Source organism: Nerophis lumbriciformis, linkage group LG01 (assembly GCF_033978685.3).
Source record: "Nerophis lumbriciformis linkage group LG01, RoL_Nlum_v2.1, whole genome shotgun sequence".
Taxonomy (NCBI): domain Eukaryota; kingdom Metazoa; phylum Chordata; class Actinopteri; order Syngnathiformes; family Syngnathidae; genus Nerophis; species Nerophis lumbriciformis.
The window spans coordinates 49329442-49350000 of NC_084548.2; the positions used below are offsets into that span (position 1 = coordinate 49329442).

Here is a 20559-nt window from a genome sequence, read left to right on the forward strand (position 1 = left end):
TTCCATGCCCAACTTAAACAAAAGACACACGGCCGACATCACTCATACTTACTGCTAACACACAGCTGTTGTCGTGACTGCTAATCCATCCATTCATTTTCTACTGCTTGTCCCTTTCGGGGTAGCAGGGGGTGCTGGAGCCCATCCCAGCTACACTTGGGTGGAAGGCAGGGTGTCTGCTGGCAATGTTTTAATGGTGTTCGTTATTTCAAATATATAAACTTCTTGCAATATGATCCAGTTACAACATCCCAACACTTCAGCGCCTCCCAGAGCGCACCTTCTGCGTGCTAAAAGTAGGTTCTGTTATTTAGATCACACTTCAATAAAGCCCAGACAAGGTTGTACATATAATATTTGGGTGCTGCATGTCAACAACATGACCAAACGCCACAGTTTGGACCATATAATGGCAAAAATGTGAAGGGAAATGAGTGACAGCCATCATTTAAATAGGGCGATCTGCACCACTTTTGCACTTAATTGTCATCACCCACAACACTCCCACTAATAGTACATGTCATTTACACACACTATTTAGCACTTGTTATTTGGATCTTACTGTCTTTCTCTCTTTTAATGTTTTTTGTTTTTACCCGATATGAAATTCTAACACAAACAGGTTTTATAGTGTTTCTTCTAACCATGTCTTTGTCACTTTCATTTCCCTCAGACTAATTTGTTAAATGTGCTGAAAGCAGGAGAGCTACGGCAGCCGCATGGTGGAAACTATTTTAACTGAAAGTGATTGGGTTTTTCCCCAACATCCCTTTCTTCGTTGGAATTTTTTTGTTTTGACTTTGTTTATTCATCCTTGTCCCAGTGCATTGGCTTCATTCTCCGCTGGCCTGACTTGTTCCCAACAACTGTGATTCCTCAACCCAAAAGAATGAAAGAAACTTACTGGGAAAACACAATCTTTTAATCTTGGGAATGAGTCAATTACCATGGCGGCATTACTGAACATGCAGCATTTTTGTCTCCGACTGCACCAAAGGATGTATTGACTCTGACATGTTTATTTGCATGCCAAAGCAATTTGGAGCATACGCAACTTTTGTTGTCCAATGGAATTCTTTCATTCATGGGCGCATTCTTGCAAACAATAACTTGTCAGACTATGATCGAAGTTCGTGTGCCTGGGATTACTATGTTTATTTCCATTTGTGCAGCTCACACCAAAGGCAACAGGGTAGTTATATGTTTGCTTGGCTTCCCAACCTGATCATTTGGGTAATTTGCATGTCACTGTAGAAATGTTGTAGTGTTTTGGCTTGTAGAACATTTTTATTGTTTTGGCTTGTGGTTGGCATTTCCTCTGGCGACAGTTATTAAATCGATGCAGCTGTAATACAGACTTTCCAGTTGCCATTGATTAGAGGTTGTTTTTTTTCCTGATGACTTGCACATAGTTACATACTTAACCGATTTAAGTGGTTTCACCAAATATAGTCTGCTTTGCTTACAGAAAACTCCAACTAGGCCAGCAGGCTGTTAGTCTACAAATTTTTTTGTGAGAACTATCTGTGACTTCTAAATTGTTTAGTACAAGTTAGAGTGTGTCTGTGTGTGTGTGATTGTGTGTGTGTGTGTGTGTGTGTGTGTGTGTGTGTGTGTGTGTGTGTGTGTGTGTGTGTGTGTGAGTGTCTTCTTGTATTTCTACCCTTCTTGAGACATCAACAAGGAAACGTAGCTTCCAAATTTAGGGTGGTCCCAAAAGGAGGGATTTTTCAAATTGACTTTGTGTCGGTTTTAAAAGTGCTCCCTCTTCAGTCAACATATGAAATAACAAGTGAGTATAACGATTTGAAGTGCACCCCCCTCTGGTCAACATATGAAATAACAAGTGAGTATAACAATTTGAAGTGATCCCTCTCTAGTCAACATATGAAATAACAAGTGAGTATAAAAATTTGAAGTGCTCCCTCTCTAGTCAACATATGAAATAATAAGTGAGTATAAAAATTTGAAGTGCTCCCATTCTGGCTAACATATGTAATAAAAAGTGTGTGTAAGAAATTGAAATGGGCCCCCTTTTGCCAAAATATATTTAAAAAATTACAATAAATATGTATATAGAGACATACTGTAATAACTTGAAGTAAATAATGAAGATTAAAAACCAATTACAACAAAAAAATAAAAAAAATAATTAAAAGCGTACCTTTTTTATATTTGCATAGTATGTATATATTATTAATGTTGTAAATACAAATCTTTATATATCTAGAAAGGGTGGTACTAAAGAGGTAGGCATTTTTCAGAGGTCCCAAGAAGGTAAGAAATACAAGAATGTGTGTTTGTGTGTGTTTGTGTGTGTGTGTGTGTGTGTGTGTGTGTGTGTGTGTGTGTGTGTGTGTGGGGGGGTGAGTGTGTGTGTGTGTGTGTGTGTAGCAGCAACCATGGAGCGAGAAAGTAAATTGGTGGTTCTACCGTGAACAATAATGACAAGAAGATGAGCAGGATTTTTTTGGAGTTACTGCCCTTTTAAACAGATGCAGGGTTGCTTGATGAAAAAAACTATGATGTCCAGCATTTTTATAACTTGAAAAATTAAAGATAAGTTATTTCACCTCATTGTGTTTAAATTTTGAAGTAATAATGATATTGTAAGACTTCAGGAGGTTACTCAGTGGTGATGAGATATACAACAAAAAGCCAAAGATTCACCTTGAATGCTGTACAGAGCTACGGACAGGCAATATGGCCTTAAATCTACAGTATATTGTGATATGTATTGCAGCCTTCTGCGATAACAATATATATCACAATGTTATTTGGTCTGTAAATGATAATAAAACAATTTCAAAATGAGTTGCAGAGGCTCCTAATTTGGATGCTGACATATGCGGTAACATTGCGTAATTTCCGATTGTATTATTTTCTCAAAACTATTATCAATCTACGTGCTAATTTACTGTTAATAGCTGGTTGCTTTCTGTTGTTCCATGTTCCTATCTACACTTCTAGTAAAATATAACAAGTATGTATTTTTATATTGTTTGGATACTTTACATTAGTTTGGAGCAATACTACAACTTTGAATGTCGATCCAATACCAAGTAGCACTAGGTATAGTACACTTGTCATTAAGGGACACAGCTAGAACTTGTCATTAACAGGCATTTACGATATGGCGATAGTATTAAGAGCTCGATCATTGTGGCATATATTGCGCAACCCTATACAGAGCTACATAAAAGCAGTCAAACTGTTGATTTAGGAATGTCAGACAACAACCCCCCACTAAAGACTAGAATATACTCTCGCGTCACGTAGCCTATGAACTCTCTGACGGCGTCTTGGTTTGTTTGTAGCTATTCCTCAGGGGCTGGCGCGTGACTTGCAATTCTCTTCCAAAACCCCAAGGGGCAGTGTTTGCCTGAATGAGCAACCACAATATCTCATTGACTATTTTCCTGAGAGATAGAGCTTCCTGTGTGTAGTAGTGATTGTAAACCTGTCGTAAATGATGGCCTCTGAAGAGACGCCCACTATAATGTTGGAGCTGGAACTAATCCTTTTGAAACACTGGTCATTTTTAATGTACACATTGCGTCGAAACGGGAAGAAAAGATGTTCGCCAAGGTAGGCTGTGCAAACCCCGAATGAGTGGAAGTAATTCTTGTAGTTTGGCGAAGGAGTATTGTATAAATGGTATTTTTAGCAAATTTCCTCGATTAAACACTTCTCAAATTGCGCCATTGTTTCTACGATAGAGGTTGTAGTTTTTTTAAATTAAACATTTCTCGATTTGCGCCATTGTTTGTAGGATAGAGGTTGTAGGTTTTTTTAATATCGCCGGGCAGGAAATGATGTAGTAACAAGCTGGCCAATCAACTGCGATCTGCGTCACCGCTGAAGCGAACCTAGATTTTTTTGGATGTGCACGTCAAGGTCTGCGGGAAACGGTCTGCAGGGGAAGGAGCAAGGCGCCGTCGCTTACCTAAACTACATGACGCCAGAGTATAGTCCAGCCTTAAAATGTGGCACCATGAAACATGACAATTACTGTTATTAATTACTTCCATATAAATATCCCTTTTTACATGAAAGCTTTTTTTCTGGCAATCCAGATGATTTAAGAACAGGGCTACTCTTCAGGGCGTAGGACCGTTGTTCTCTTCTGCATTGCTAAACGGCCTGATGGAAACTTGGCAGGGTTAGAACCTCTATGGCCTACACTTTTTACTGAATTCCATTTTGCCCTGAAACTAAAATGCTTTTCAGACAATAAAATATCAAGCTGGACAAGGAGCTCAATCCTTGCTTAAATACATCGTTATCTTTACGATAATGCAGTCAATCATTTTATCTTCTGAATAATCAGGCGATTAATCTGTGGAGAAATAAATCTTTTGCCTGCGGTAAGCTGTAATGGTACGATCTCACGTTGGAGCTTAATGAAAAAGTTAAATACAGTTCACATTAAAATTGCAACCAAAAGCATCAATGGAACCAATCAAATTTTAGATCAATATTTTGTTACTCTTCTGCATTTTCACTGTGCTTGTCTCCTTGTGTCCTTTAGGAATAGCTGGATATAAGCAATATGTTAAGCTCCAGGGTTTAGGTTGCAGGTCATTTCCCAGTGGGATCAGCTGGCTCCTGCAGAGGGCTTTTGATAAGAGTGGATATTGGAAGCTATGTAAACTTTATTAAGCTGCCCTTCCCCTGTGTGCGGAGCGGTAATCCTAAACACCTGGGCTAGTTAGCTAGGATTTTTGCGGGATTAGGGGCTCCGTGAAGGCAGACCTGACCATGCATCTGCTTCAATCCATTTCCATGCTTATCTTTTCACTTTCTCACCCTAATTATTCAGACTGCAGCAACTAAACACTTATAAAGTGTAATTAATACTCATTAGTGATCCCGGTTTATGATTGGTTTGTCTAGTCTTTGAAGTTCTGCTGCTGTGATTTAAAGTTCACACTCTTAAATGCACTTTTAAAACAACTTTTTTTCTAGTAGGTGTATTTTTGTTTGCTCAAAGTCTTTGGTCCAGATTAGAAAAAGCACCTGAATTAATTTGACCATGAATGTTAAATGTCCACACATGTTAATTGCTGGCTCATTGAACTCAACTTTTATGCAAACTCATGAATCATCATAATCACTTTGACACTCGCTTTTGTAGCAAGCAGCCTGTGTTGACATTATAGAGGCTGTTTGCAACTTTTATGTGGATGCCTAAAGGGCCCAAACTTTCCAGAGTGTTGTTACGATCACACTCCAACCCTCTTTTAGCACTTAATGAAGTAACTACGCTTGTGCATCGCACTTACGCACGCGCATCGCACTTACGCACGCGCACTAGTTTTGTTTGTTGTCAGCAAAAGATAGCAATTTAGCAAAGTTTAGCTACTATAATTTAGCTACTGTTTAGCTTCAGACAATCATTGCTATTTGCTTCTGCTTGTGTGTATGTGCAGTGTGCACACACTCCCTGCATGTACGTGTGGACCAAACAGCATTTTTGTTTAGTGTTTACACTGTTAAGAGTGGTGGGAGACAATGCCTACACTAGAATGGTCAGTACATTTTTTTTTATAGAATGACAGGATCTGTCCCTGAATGTTCTGAACTTCTGTTTCGATGCCAGCATTGTTTTGCTTTCCAATAGCTGATGTCATGTTGTTCTTCTTGTGCAAATTAATTGAGACTGAATCAAAAGTGCCTTTTTGTTCACTCCATTTTGCCTTGATTGCTTCCAGACACATTTAATCAACAATTAGTACTGCACAATCAACCCATTTGTTTTACATTCAATTAAATTATTTGTCATTTATCATACATATTTCCAGTCACAGATGAAAAAAACTAAGTTTCACAAACAAATGTTCTTCTGAACGATGTCTCCAATTACTGACTGTGCATGTATTAACTGACATACTGTACAACACGACACAACACAACACAGTAACCATGCATAAAGGCGTGAGGGCTGGCTTATCTCTGAGATCTCATTCCAATCAATCAGTATTTTTTCAATCTTTTGCTGGTCATCGGGGTATTTATTACCTTAAACTGCTTAGTGTGGAAAAAGGGTAACAACTTTAGGGTATTGCAAATTTTGATCACTGTGGTTAACAGTAGGAATCTACAATGACCAATACAACTAACTTCCCAATTCTCAAGACTAAAACCAGGGACCAAAACATATCCATATACTGTATCTTTTGAATTAAACTTTAGTTTACGCACACCTTTTTTGCGGCTGGCTTCGGGGCAGCTTCATTAGCAGCACGGGTGTCTTTATCATAGGCGCCGGTCCAGTAGGTGCTTCGGGGCCCGAGCATCCACGGACAATGCCGAGCACCCAAGTGGGATTGATGGCAAATTCCTTCTCACCACCAAGCAAAAACCGTGCATGCTCAGAAAAGCGTCAAATTTACCGCGCGTCCGAGCACCCACTGGCAGAAATGTAGATCGGCGCCTATGGTCTTTATAGACTTTAAAAACACGGTAATAGCTATGTCTGCATTTCAGGCGGCTGATAAAGTTTAATGTTTGGAAGCTCCATGTTTTTTTCCCCTCCTCACGTAACGTTTACAGAACATTTGGTGCAAATACAACGCAAAATGTCTTCATCTGAACGTGTGAAATAGGCTATGTTCATTCACACTGCAGGGTAAGATGTGCTATTCTAATTGTTTCGTCCGATCTTTCTATGTAGTCATTTAAATTACAAAAAAAATGTGTATGGCCTGCATGCGGATCTGACGTCATACGTGCTGCACTGTTTACAAAAGTAAATATGGCTCCAATTGTAGTAGGTCTAAGTCCTGCTGCATTTGTGGCAATTTCAAGGATTTTGTGCAATCAAAGTTAACATTTTACTGAACCAAATTATTCTGCGTAGAAGATTAAGAAGGAAGTGGGCAAGCGTTTTGACATTTGCAGGGCATTTGCTTCGAAGAGTGTGTGGGCAAGCAGTCGCATACAGGAGGGGTGACGTGAGTTCCTAAAACATATAATTTTCGCCTGTTTTCTGCTCATTTCTCAACTGTTTATTTGGAAACTGCCTATTTTAGCGAAAAATTATGACACCTATTGCTTTTTGACGACGTATTGGTCGGATAAACACGACCCAATCGTTCAGACTGCATATCCAATTTATATCCACATACAAAAGAGGCCTGGGCCAGATTTGAAAAATTCAGAATTGTACTGTTCACCATGACATGAAAAAATCTGATACAGGTCACATTTGGGCAAAAAAATAGGAATTGACCTGCAGTGTGAACAAGGCCTAAGTCCCACACAAAGGGCGCCATGTTTGTTGACACGGAACTCATGGGAAGTTTACGACAGGCTGTTTACAACATGCCGAGATCAGCTAACACAGATAAGAGAAAAGACGTGCTTGATTTTGCATTTGGATTGATGGATGGATGTATCAAAGCAACTTTTTAATGTTGTGATGTTTTGTGATTGATCAGGCTGATAACTGTGCTGAACTGGGCTTGTTTTTGGTTTGGTTTGCTGTCATTGTTTCTACATTCTATTTGCACTACAGAATCGCAATTTATAAATGTTTTGTATTTATTCCATTCTATTTATAATGTATTCTTATTAACCTATGCTATTTATAACATACTGCATTTATGTCATATTCTATTGAAATTATTATGTACATAATATCTTTCATGTAATACTCATTGGGCTAAATCTGGGACCCTGGGTACTACATTTTTAGCCATCTCATGTGTCTCATGTATGTTGGTATGAAAATAAAGATCCTTGAATCGTAGTTCTATCAATAAATATGACTATTTCTATTTTAATTTTTTTTTCTTCTTTGCACTGTTTTTACTGGTGAAAATCTATAGTTTGACATTTCGAAAATATATTTGTGGTAGCATTCACTTAGCAACCTTTTTTTCCTCTCTTCCTAGATGTGGACGAGTGTGCAGAGGCGCTTGACAACTGCAGCATCGACGCCATCTGCCAGAACACGCTGAAATCCTACAAGTGTATCTGCAAGTCAGGCTATAAAGGGGACGGTAAACATTGTGAAGGTAAAGGTTGTTGAATACATGTGCTTGTTTTAGCATGTGGTTGGAGGCTTCTAATTTTTGCAGTAAAAGATCTTCTTCTGTTTAATGTTGATTCGCATCATGTCTTAGAACACATACAATTTGAGCCCTAAGATTGGTTTGATAAGAGCTTTTGCCTCACTCAGCATTCCTCATTAACCGTGAGAGCAATGAGAAGCGAGAGAGTGAGAAGTGGATGGAGGACGAGGAAAGCCAGGTGCAGAGTGCTCCTTTGTGACAAGATTAAATGAGGCAGTAAATTTCCTACACATGTTGGAGAGAATTAAGATTGCAGCTGAAATGGCAGTCAGAAGCACAGCCAAGCAGTCAGAAACATTTCCAGCATAGGCGATGAAGACTTTCGGACACAAACCTCTAGATCAGTATACCCAACAATTTGAATTTGTGTTATTACAAAGCCATAGTCAGACTGTTTTGTTTTCATTATTGACTGAGTGTTTTCCATGGCTGCCTGCCTGTTGGCCATTAAAGTCTGATTTGTGAATCTTTGCTAAAATATGTGCAAATTTCCGTCCTCATCAATCACACCGCAAGAGTTCGTTGGCCCTTTCTAAATGTTGATGTTCTTTCAAAACACACATTTTGATAAAGATGTTTATTTTTAAAGATTCAGCTAACAACATACCAAGTGGATATAAAATAGTTTTAGTTTCAGGCTCTTATTGGACAATTCCAGAATGTGACCTTGTGGTGCAATGAATGTATGCTTTGAGTTATTGTCATGATGAACGATGTTTTTGGTGGGCCTTGGTTTTGGAAACTCCCTCAAATAAAGTCACTGTCCCTTTTGAATAAACAGGAACGGCCCTAAAGCATTACACTGTCACCACCACACTTAACCATGGGTATGATGTTGTTTGGTAATTCAAACATCATTTTGAAAATACAGTCTTGCTAAAAGTTCAATACTGGTTTCCTGGGCTACATGATTTAATAATTTTGCCTAGTTTTGCTGGGTTTGGATGTTGGTCTTTGATCAAAAAGGCAATGGCATTGCACACTACTCTATTCCTAGACAAATAAACAATAGGAGCGATTGTTGACATACCATTTGTAGTTGGGGTACGACACGAGATCTTGCGAGATTTAGAAAAAAACTGTCTCACGGGAGGCAGTCGAAAGTTGTTGGATTTTTTTATAGTCATATCTTTCTGGCTGTGAGCAAATGATTGGAACCACACATTAATTTGCATGCACTCATTAAACAGAGAGCTAGCAAACAAGAGCTAGCCTCTGAGTTTCCAGCAATAGAACTTCAGCGCTCAGGCGCAGTTGCTTGCCTTCATTTGTGTTCCACAGCCAGCGCGCCGTGTGCATGTCCAAGCAAAAGCAGGCTAAACTGATGATCATGGACGCAAAGACGCAACGTAAAAAAACAAAACTCCGGACACACTGGATTCCTTCCCCTAGCACCAACAAGCCACTGCAAACTGCCCAGAGATAAAACAAATAATTTATCCACTTGACTGCTGCAAAATCAGAGATGTCCGTAAGACCTTAAATCAAATCAAATCAAATCAACTTTATTTATAAATAGGCATTTGATTATGATTGTAAGATACATCCTCAGATGCACTGGGACACATCCTCAGTGATTATACTTACTTTATTTTAAAATGTAAAATTGTAGTCTTTATTTGTGGAAACAAGTTCAACAACTAACAGCTCATGTGTAGATTATGCATGCAAAGTTAAAAAGTACCTCAAAGTGCACCTCTATAGTTTTGTGACCCAGCCAAATTAAAATATGTGTTTTTGTCCAGTCAAATACTTTGTCATATTGTCCTTTTCTTATAAGCAGGGACACTCTCAGGAATTTGTCTTGTTCTTGTGAATCCGTTATCGTGTTTTGTCTCGTCTTATGAGATAATTGTACCGTCACACCCCTCGTATGTAATAGTACACAGATACAGTACAACTTTCTAAAACTACCTGCAAGTATTTTTTTTTCAGTCTTCCTTCTTCAATGTTCGGTAATGTTATGCCACATATTTGCATATGCAGTACTTATTGTAAATATATTTTCATATGGGCCACACTACATCCTAGTGGTTAGCATCATAATTTTTGGTATCACAATCAAACGATTGAGTTTTTTAATGTATTTAAATTACATTTTGATTTAATTAGATTTCATCAATATTTATATATTTGTATTTAATTTTATAATTTTTTAAAATGTATTTTTTAAACATTTTATTTAAAAAGGCCCTATTATGCAAAATCAACTTTTCTTACCTATTGCTACTTGTACCTGCACTTTTGTGTATTTTCGAAAATGTGAAATCAAACCATGGAGTATTTTTATAATTATAAAAAATTCTTGCCTTCCTTCATATTTCCTCCAAACAAGCATATTTGTATATTTATTTCGAACTTATATCTGTCAGTAGACTCGCTATGGAAGAACTAAAAACTACAAACGTACAACATACACGACGGAATGTCGAAGGAGAGGAACATAAATAAGAACAATATGGCACATCCTGAAGAGATGGTCAGAAAGTAGCTTGAAACGGTCTGTAAAACATAATCTATGCAACATTTTGACCAATGAACCACCATTACATGTTATGTAGACCACAAGGAAGTGTTTCAAATGTAAAAAAAAAAATCATATGACCCCTTTTAAAAAAGGAGAATTTTTGTGTGAAGTTTACATTTTCCTATTGTGTATGCATGAGTTTTTATACATAGTTGCCTCTATAGACCACCACAGTTGAAAATGTTATTGAAGCATCTAAGTATATATGTACAGTCTATGACAATATTTCTCTTTTGATGTCATATGTTGAATTTAAACACTCTTTATGACGAGTACAGGCCAGGATTTACAACTGTGGAGTAATTTGCAATATATTTAATCCTATAAAAGTAAAGTAGGTGTATTTTGTTGATACACATTAATAGAGGTGGGGGAAATAATAGATTTTCAGATGCATCGCAATTTGGATATGGACGAGTATATCATCGATTGATTTATTATAAACAAAGTATTGTAGACGGTTCTAAAATTTGGCTGACTGCAGCGAGCCACTTCATCGTGAGATCCAACCAGCTCCTCTATTATAGGACACTTTCGTTCCAGTTTTGCACACATTTCCATTAATTTGATAAACGTGGGAATTTCTTAATACAAAAGCACTGTTTTTTAAAGTTGCAACTGCAAGTGATAAACACTTATTTAGTGAAACAAAATAAATGCAAAACTGCATCAATATAGATCAGAAATGCATCAATAATCGATTTTAAATCAAATTATAGCTCCTGAATCATAACCGTAATCGAATTGTGAGGTGGCCGAAGATTCCCACCTCAACACGTTAATCATCATATCAAATAACGCAATGGCCAATAACTTTCATAATATTTCCATAGTTTATTTACCTACGATAAATTTCATTAAAAAAAATGTTAACTTATAAATGTTGTTGCAATGTTGGTTGTTAAACATCGCCAAAGCGTCAAATTGTAAGGATCCTGCATTTCGGCTTGAGCTTGCACACAGTTTTGGATGCCACTATTAGCATAGTTTTTCAGTCAGTGTAATGATGTCAGAGCAAAGTGGATGTACTTATTTAGACATTAAAGGTGTCATATTGTGATTTTTTTTCTACATTCAAACACTTCCTTGTGGTCTACATAACATGTAATGGTGTTTTTTTTGGTCAAAATTTTGCATAGATTATGTTCTAGTGACCATCTTCGAACCGCTTTCGGACTATCTCTTCAGGATGCGCAATTTTATTTACGTGCTTCCACTTCAATTGCATCTGCTCCTCGTCAGCCATATTGTAGTTATTAGCGTTTCCATATTGAGTCTACTCACAGATATAAGTTAGAACAAAAAGCTACTTTGTATTAGAAATGGTAACAGCGGAGGATGCATGTGCATGTACGAGCCTGTCTGCCACATAAGTAGAGGATAGAGAAAAATAAGGAACTTATTGACTACAACGTCAGACTACAATAGCGGACTCGCGCAAAGCTCTTCGGGTAAAACTTTTCCATATACTGATATTGGATGACGTCACCAATGGGAAAACGCCACACTTTGGGCAAAAATCAAACGGCTCGTTTGGGGGAAGAATGAAGGAAGACAAGATTGTTTTAGAAATATCTCTGCAATGCTTCCGTGTTCTGATTTAAAATTTTCGGGACTTATGCAGATCACAGAAACAGGTACCAATAGGCAAGAAAAGTTGGTTTTGCAAAATAGGTCCTCTTTAAGTAACGCTCTCAGAAGCTCCTCCCGCTTGGCTTCAGGCTGTGAGGAAACCAAAAAAATTGGTTAAAGTATTGTTTTCTTCTAACTTCGGCATGTACACAATAACACTGACATGCAAGATGCAGTGACATACAGTACATGCTGCTAAAAGCAGCTGTTTTTTATGCAAGTCTGTATCGATCTGAGAATGCCCAGGTTTTATTTACAATTTAGGAACGCCTCCGGAATTGAACATCTTGCAGACAAACTCAAAAAATAGAAGTGACTGTGGAGCAAAATTAATGCTAAATTTACACCAAATCATATCTGATACAAATTATCTGAATGTATATTAAAATAATCATAGGTCCCCTTTAAAGTTACGATAAAATGGTATCTTAAAGTATCTCTTTATTCATGATTATTTGTATTCATTTGTTTGTGTTTGTCAGTCACTTTGTGACTTTGTGTAGTCAATCAACTGCTCAAAACATACGTTTCTTATTTCTAAGGTTCTTGGCTTATAGTTTGTTAACACAGAGTAATGACAGTCTGCTCCATTATGTTCTGAATTCTGGCTTATCATCCAACAATCAACAACAAACATAGTTGTGCAATACGTAACAGCCCAACATGTTTTCATTGGCGATTTAGATTTGCAGTGTTGGCAGAACATAAAGGAGAACCTTATGAATGGCAGTACATTAAACTGTCCAACTCTCTGCCAAGTACGTAACAGCACGTAGGATATCGGATATTGATACATGATGTTGGCGTATCAATACTGTATTATTAGCGATAACAATACGATAGGCCCTGTAGACTGTTTTCTACGGCCACTTTAGCAGTGGTGTGCCGTCAGGGCCAGCAAGGCCTTCTCTGCTGGCGTAACATAACTAGAAATCATGATCATAATTTTGTTATTTACCTTCCCTAAATATCTAAAAATATTCAGATTCTCTTCATGTCTTATTATGCTCCTTCCAGTGCTGTTGTTTTTTAGTTACAGTTTGTATCCAATCAGAATTCAGCAAGCTTATGTTGCCATGCTGTACGAAATCTGCACGAGGCCTTCAGAATCAACAATGCTGGCGTCCGTGCACTGTAAGTGAACGGGGACATAGATTTGACAGACAATTGCAATAGCCAATCAGATCACTGGACGTTTGCACGTCCTGTGATTGGATACTCACCGGGACCGTTAGCGGATGAATTTAAGAAACCACAGAGTTGAGAGACAGTCGCGATAGCCAATCAGATCACAAGTTGTTGATAGTAGCCTCTCTAGGTTGCCTGATGTTAACGAGACTGTGATTGGATACTCACTTGTCATTCCAAAGTGAGTATCCAATCACAAGTTGCAATTTAGCAGGAAGTGTTGACCCACAAAGAAGAAGAACAAAATGTTGATTAGGTAGCAGATACATATTGTGATGTTATAATAATAATAATAATAATAGGTTTTATTTGTAAAAAACACTTTATATTGAGTAAACAATCTCAAAGTGCTACAGTGTATTAAAAAAAAAAAAAAAAAAAAAAAAAAAAGATAATAAAGAAGTAAATAGAAATAAAAACTAGAACAGCCAAATAGCTATAGCTAGTATGCACATATCTAAAAAAAAAAAAAAAAAAATGCTTTTTTTTTTTTTTTTAAAAAGAAGGGCTTTTAAGCCTTTTTTAAAAGCATCCACAGTCTGTGGTGTTATGAGCAATGTTCCCTCTAATTTTTCATGTGTGTGAGCAAACACAAAAACTCCCTGAGCATTCAGTGGAGCCTATTTGAGCAACATCAGACGTGCACACTGTGGCTACATCAGCAGCACACCTGTCCCAAACCTGACTAAATAAAAAGTTAAATCTACATCCATCCATCCATCCATTTTCTACCGCTTGTCCCTTTCGGGGTTGCGGGGGTTTCTGGAGCCTATCCCAGCTGCATTCGGGCGGAAGGCGGGGTACACCCTGGACAAACCCCCACCTCATCGCAGTGCCAACACAGATAGACAGACAACATTCTCTTAATATTATAATCAAATGGCAGCAGTCATTTCCATGAGATGATTTTCTAATATAAGTGTTTAGGCCCACTTACAATGACAATAACAAAAAATATTGTTTTTCATGAACTGTGTACTTGTATTGTTTGTCTAGGTGGAGGTCCTGCTTTGGAAATAATTTGTACCCCTTTCAGACATTGCATTTAGTTCCCATTAAAACATTCACATGTAGCACAATGAGATGTAAGCAGGGGATCATTCCTGCAACTTCCTGTTTGTAAAAAATATATATTTATTAGTATATTTTTAATATACTAACAGCATTTCATGATTAATATTTATAGATTAACATTCCTAATAAATGACACTAAAATAAGCACACATTTGATTGGTAAATCATAGTGTAACGACCTGGAATTACACTTTATGTGTGGTGTTGGAGTTGTCCGACTTTTTGTGTGGCTGTAAACACATCACTGGCTAAGTGCCATATGTGCATGTGTTGGCGCAAGTAAGAAAGAGCGAGCGGCTGCTGTTGATATAACAAAGTTGGTTTTGGTCTGGTTTGTACTGCAGAAAATGACCAGTTTTGCTAGATATAATTTTTTTACTAATGTTTTGGTGATGTGTTTATGGCCGACAATAAAGAGTTTTGCTCAGTAAAGTGATGGATGGAATTCATGTCCTCAATGCGTCTCGACAGACGTTACAATATTTGAACAATGATGACGAAAACTGTTTTCTCTGTCGTGTCCGTGTATCGAAAATTGTTATGCACTTATTTTTTAATTTGATTTTGTGCGTGGGATAGATTTGCCGTGCGCAGAGGACAATTGAGCAGAGCGCAATTGCACAGGCGCGTACCTTAGAGGGAACGTTGGTTATGAGCTAGTTAACATAAGAAATTCATCACCCAGCATGCCATAGTAGTGAAGAGCATGCGCAGTAGCTCCGTTTAAGTTGTTGAATGTAGCCATGCCGGCAGCTGGATGTTATTGACGAACACGCTGTGGAGTAAACTTTAAGAACTCTGCCAACACGCCTCGTCTGCATCTTTTATGATTAGACAAAACAACACATATTTGTAAGGCCATTTTCAAGAAGGATATTTAAAGAGAAACTACATCTTGTGAGAGGATGTCGGCCAACCCCAGCAGCTTAAATGGGTTCTACAAATTATGAGTTCAAATATTTTATTTCTTTATTTTTCACGTTTATTATGTTTTTTGCAATTTGTATTTTGACAGTACCACATAAGATGTGTTTTAATTGCTGATGCGGGTTTATTGATTTTTAAATGCGCCAGAAAATAACCCATTTTGTACACTGTTGAGGTGGTTCAGTGCTTGGTAGTGCGTAAATGTGTTTCTGTATAGTATTTCTCCAGCAATGGTCATGTGGTGACATAAATGATGGTATTTTGAGAGGTAATCATTGAAGGTAATCACTAAAGGCCAAGGCGGGAAACGCACGGCCCGTCACTGCACTGAAGCAATATTTAATTTCACCAATAGTTTGTGGTCAATAATCAAGAAAAGACTTTCAACTTAAGAGAGTTCGTCGAGCAAACACAAATAATGTACACCACAATATATGTGCTCTATTAATTTTAGTTATGAGCGGTCATTAAAGTCTTGGAAAAACAGCAAATGCAATGGTGGCCTAAGATCTTTGGTCAGTACTGCTCAATTAGTTCTTATGATCCTGTTGTGACAGGTGTGAATAGAGAGCCAAGTTGATGGAGAATGTGTGTTCCAGGTTAAAAGTAGAGTGGGAATGTGATGAGTGATTTTTTTGCTGAGCTTGGCGAAAGGCAGTGATGTGTGGGAAGAGGAGAGGTTGGGAGCAAAGAGTGTTCCTTTGTCTCGGTCCCATCCCTCCGCTGTCAGGTCCAATTAAGCCGTGAGTGCGGCAGCCTCAAAGAGAAGCAGAACGACCGGGATCATAGGGCCTAAATGGGCCAGCAAGTGCTGAGTGGATTTGCGCAGTGTTCGCAATCCATCATTTCCTGGACTCCTCAGTGGGGCCCTCCAACCATCATCATAACCATAACAGACATCCTCACTCTATGGCTGTCAGACCAATCTGCGATCTTTCCACAAATGTCAGCCCCATCTCAGATTTTATAACATTTCTTATGTTGTCACAATTGTGAACTCACTTTGTGATATTAATGGTTATCGTGGAGCTGCCATTTCGCCCTTCATATCACTGCATATAAACTATCCATGTATTTTTTTCAGCTATTAATGATGTCGTCAGTTAATACATATTCATACAAAGACATCTGCATTTGCTAAGGCATGTCTACTTTATGCCTAAAAATATTGCCTGGCCTAGAAGTCAGCAAAAATATGCGGGTTCTTTCTCTCACATGTTTAAACTGCAAAAACTGCGAAGTTATACTATTAATTTATATAATGGAATGAATCAGCCATCCATTTTCCACCGCTTGTCCCTCTCGTGTCGCGGGGGGCTCGAGCCTGGCCCAGCTGCACTCGGCAGGTTACAACGTGCCACTTCATTGCAGGGCCAACACAGGTAGACAGACAACATTATTATTGAGATTTTATGACATGGTTTTGTAAACTTCCACTCATAGACTAAGATGGATCATAATGCTTGTTTGGAAGAGAGTCAGCAATTCTGTACAGTTAGGGCCTGACCTTTAAGGTTTGCATGTATCAAAACAAGTGCAAACTTGATAACACACGCAAAGTTGTTCTACTAAGCTCATGCGCAGAGGATTGCGTCTCTTAAATGAGCAACAAATAAGAAGTGCAATCCATTTAGCGTGTCTGTTTTCATGGTTATACAGAATGTGCTGATTATCAGAACATCCACAATACTGGGAGGAAGAAATGCAAATATAATCATTTAGCTCTTGCAATGTGATTTATCAAGCCTGAAAGTGTTCTGCTGCTCTGTTTTGCGTCAATATTTAGTACGTTTGAAATGTGCATGCAAACTTGCAGTTGCACGGAAAGGATTGTGAGAAAGGAGATGATTCCGCTGCAAAGGCAAATGATGGAGAGAGAATCCTTAAACCTCTACCATATATGGAGATATCCGCTAACGTAACTATGTCAAAATAAGACACTAAAGTCTCAATTTGAAGAAGAATTTGAAGAAGGCAAGATTGTTTTATAAATATCTCTGCCATGCTTCTATGGTTTGATTTCAAATTTTCTGGACTTATAAAGAAAGTTGTTAGAAAATACATGTGTAATTTGCGTTTCGGAAAACACAAAGGGTTTGATGAAAAACAATCACAGTATAATTTAGCATACTAAAAAGATGGTTTGAAAAACAAAACTATCCTTGAACCTAAGTAAAACTAAAATAATGCTATTTGTTAACAGTACAATAGAGTTCAAGACAAATACCAAATAGTTGGTGTAGATATATAAAGGATTGACAGGACTATATTTCTAGATGTAATAATAGATGACAAAATGACATGGAACGGTCATGTTAACAATATACAACATAAGGTAGCAAAAAATATCTCAATACTAAATAAAGCAAAATATGTTCTGAATCAGAAATCACTGCATGCACTCTACTATTGTTTAGTTTTACCATCCTTAATAATAACTACAAAAATACGCTTCACTCACTTACTGTGCCAGAGGTAAAAAAAAGATCAGTTAGAATAAGAGAACAAACACTTTGTTTATTAAATCACAATTATTGAAATTTAATAATCTGGTACATTTTCAAACAGCAAAGATCATGCGTAAAGTAAACTACAACCTGCTACCCAATAATGTTCAAAAATTATTCTCCACAAGAGAGGAACAGTTTAAACTTAGGGAAAAGCTAAATTTAAAGCATTTGTATGTACGTATACCACTGAAAACCTTCAACATATCACTATATGGACCGAAATTATGGAATGGACTAAGCAAAGAACCCAAAGACTGTACTAACATGTGACAGTTTAAGAAGCTGTACAAGCACATAGTGTTTACAAGATATATGTAGGAAGAATGTATTATTATAAATGACTGAAATTAACATGATACAGTACTATTATTACTATAATCTCAATTGGTCTACCTTTACCTTTTAACAATAATGTGACAATTATAAATCTTTGCCTAATCTATTTATTATACATCATATTCATTATTGTAATAACTAAAATGAGGTTTATGTTTATCATATGTGAAAAATTAATCACACATGTTCACATAATTAGTTTTGACATTTGTGTGCCGAGTGAAAGTTGGTCAGGTGACCTGGAAGCACACTATATATACATATATTCATACACACACACACACATATGTGTATATATATATATATATATATATATATATATATATATATATATATATATATATATATATATATATATATATATATATTTATATAGGGCACAGAACGGGTAGGTACAGGCAGGCATAGGGGCGTGGTGATTGGCTCATGTGTTACCTAGGAGGTGTTTCCGTCTGTGACGGCATGCTGATATAATTTCGCTGCGCTTGTTGAGGGATGACAGGTCTGGGCGGTATATATATATATATATATATATATATATATATATATATATACATACCGTATTTTCCGCACTATAAGGCGCACCGGATTATTAGCCGCACCTTCTATGAATTACATATTTCATAATTTTGTCCACCAATAAGCCGCCCCGGACTAAAAGCCGCGCCTACGCTGCGCTAAAGTGAATGTCAAAAAAACGCTGCGCTAAAGTGAATGTCAAAAAAACAGTCAGATAGTTCAGTCAAACTTTAATAATATATTGAAAACCAGCGTTCTAACAACTCTGTCCCAAAATGTACGCAAATGTGCAATCACAAACATAGTAAAATTCAAAATGGTGTAGAGCAATAAATAGCAACATAATGTTGCTCGAACGTTAATGTCACAACACACAAAATAAACATAGCGCTCACCTTCTGAAGTTATTCTTCATTCGTAAATCCTTCGAATTCTTCGTCTTCGGTGTCCGAATTGAAAAGTTGCGCAAGCGTGGGATCCAAAAATGGCCGGTTCCGTCTCGTAGAAGTCATCGGGAGTCAGTGTCGCTGTTGTTGTGCAGCAGTTCTGTGAATCCTGCCTTCCGGAAAGCTCGGACCACAGTTGTGACCGAAACTATCTGCCCAGGCATTTACGATCCACTGGCAGATGTTGGCGTATGTCGACCGGCGCTATCTGCCCGTCTTAGTGAAGGTGTGTTCGCCTTCGGAGCTGTGTGAAAAAAGCCACCCGGCCTCTTCGCGTAAACTTCCCTTAACCACTCGCTCATCTTTTCTTCATCCATCCATCCCTTCGAGTTAGCTTTTATGATGACGCCGGCTGGAAAGGTCTCTTTTGGATGGGTGGAAGTTAGCATGGCAAGCTAGAACCACAGTGAAGGATGACTCCTCATTCCCTGTGGTGCGAATATTCACCGTACGTGCTCCCGTTCCACAGTGCAGTTCACAGGAATATCAGTTGCTGTGAAATACGGTAGTAATCCGTGTGCGGATGGAGAGATTGCGTCTTTTTATGATCCGGATCCTTGTCGCGTAGTAGGAGCCATTTTGTGGTCTTTACAGATGTAAACAGGAAATGAAACGTACGGTGATATCCGCGCGTTTTTTCTTCTTCTTCCGGGGGCGGGTGAAGCGCTTCCTGTTCTATGGGGGCGGGTGAAGCGCTTCCTGTTCTATGGGGGCGGGTGCTTTCCTTGGCGGTTGCTTGCGTAGAAGAAGAAGCGCTTCCTGTTCTACCGGGAAAAAAGATGGCGGCTGTTTACCGAAGTTGCGAGACCGAAACTTTATGAAAATGAATCGTAATAAAGCGCACCGGGTTATTAGGCGCACTGTCAGCTTTTGAGAAAAATTGTGGTTTTTAGGTGCGCCTTATAGTGCGGAAAATACGGTATATATATATATATATATATATATATATATATATATATATATATATATATATATATATATACATACACATATATATATATATATATATATATATATATACATACACATATATATATATATCAATATATATATATATCAATATATATATATCAATATATATATATATATATATATATATATATATATATATATATATATATATATACACATACAGAGAAACACACTGTGTATATATATATATACATATATATATATATATATATTTTTTATTTTTTTTAATGTATATATATGTATGTGTATGTATGTATGTATGTATATATATATATATATATATATATATATATATATATATATACATATATACATACATACATACATACATACATACATACATACATACA

General features: G+C 37.4%; 1 protein-coding gene across 3 annotated transcripts in view; it reads left to right on the plus strand.

Moving 5' to 3' along the window:
- The window catches only part of LOC133622555 (signal peptide, CUB and EGF-like domain-containing protein 3), a 236710-nt gene that overhangs the window by 73586 nt on the left and 142565 nt on the right, over positions 1–20559 (plus strand). For all 3 annotated transcript variants that reach the window (XM_061985394.2, XM_061985402.2, XM_061985388.2), the window contains exon 2: positions 7899–8021. In XM_061985394.2, the coding sequence (XP_061841378.1) occupies positions 7899–8021 (123 nt within the window). The remainder of the gene's footprint in view (positions 1–7898; positions 8022–20559) is intronic.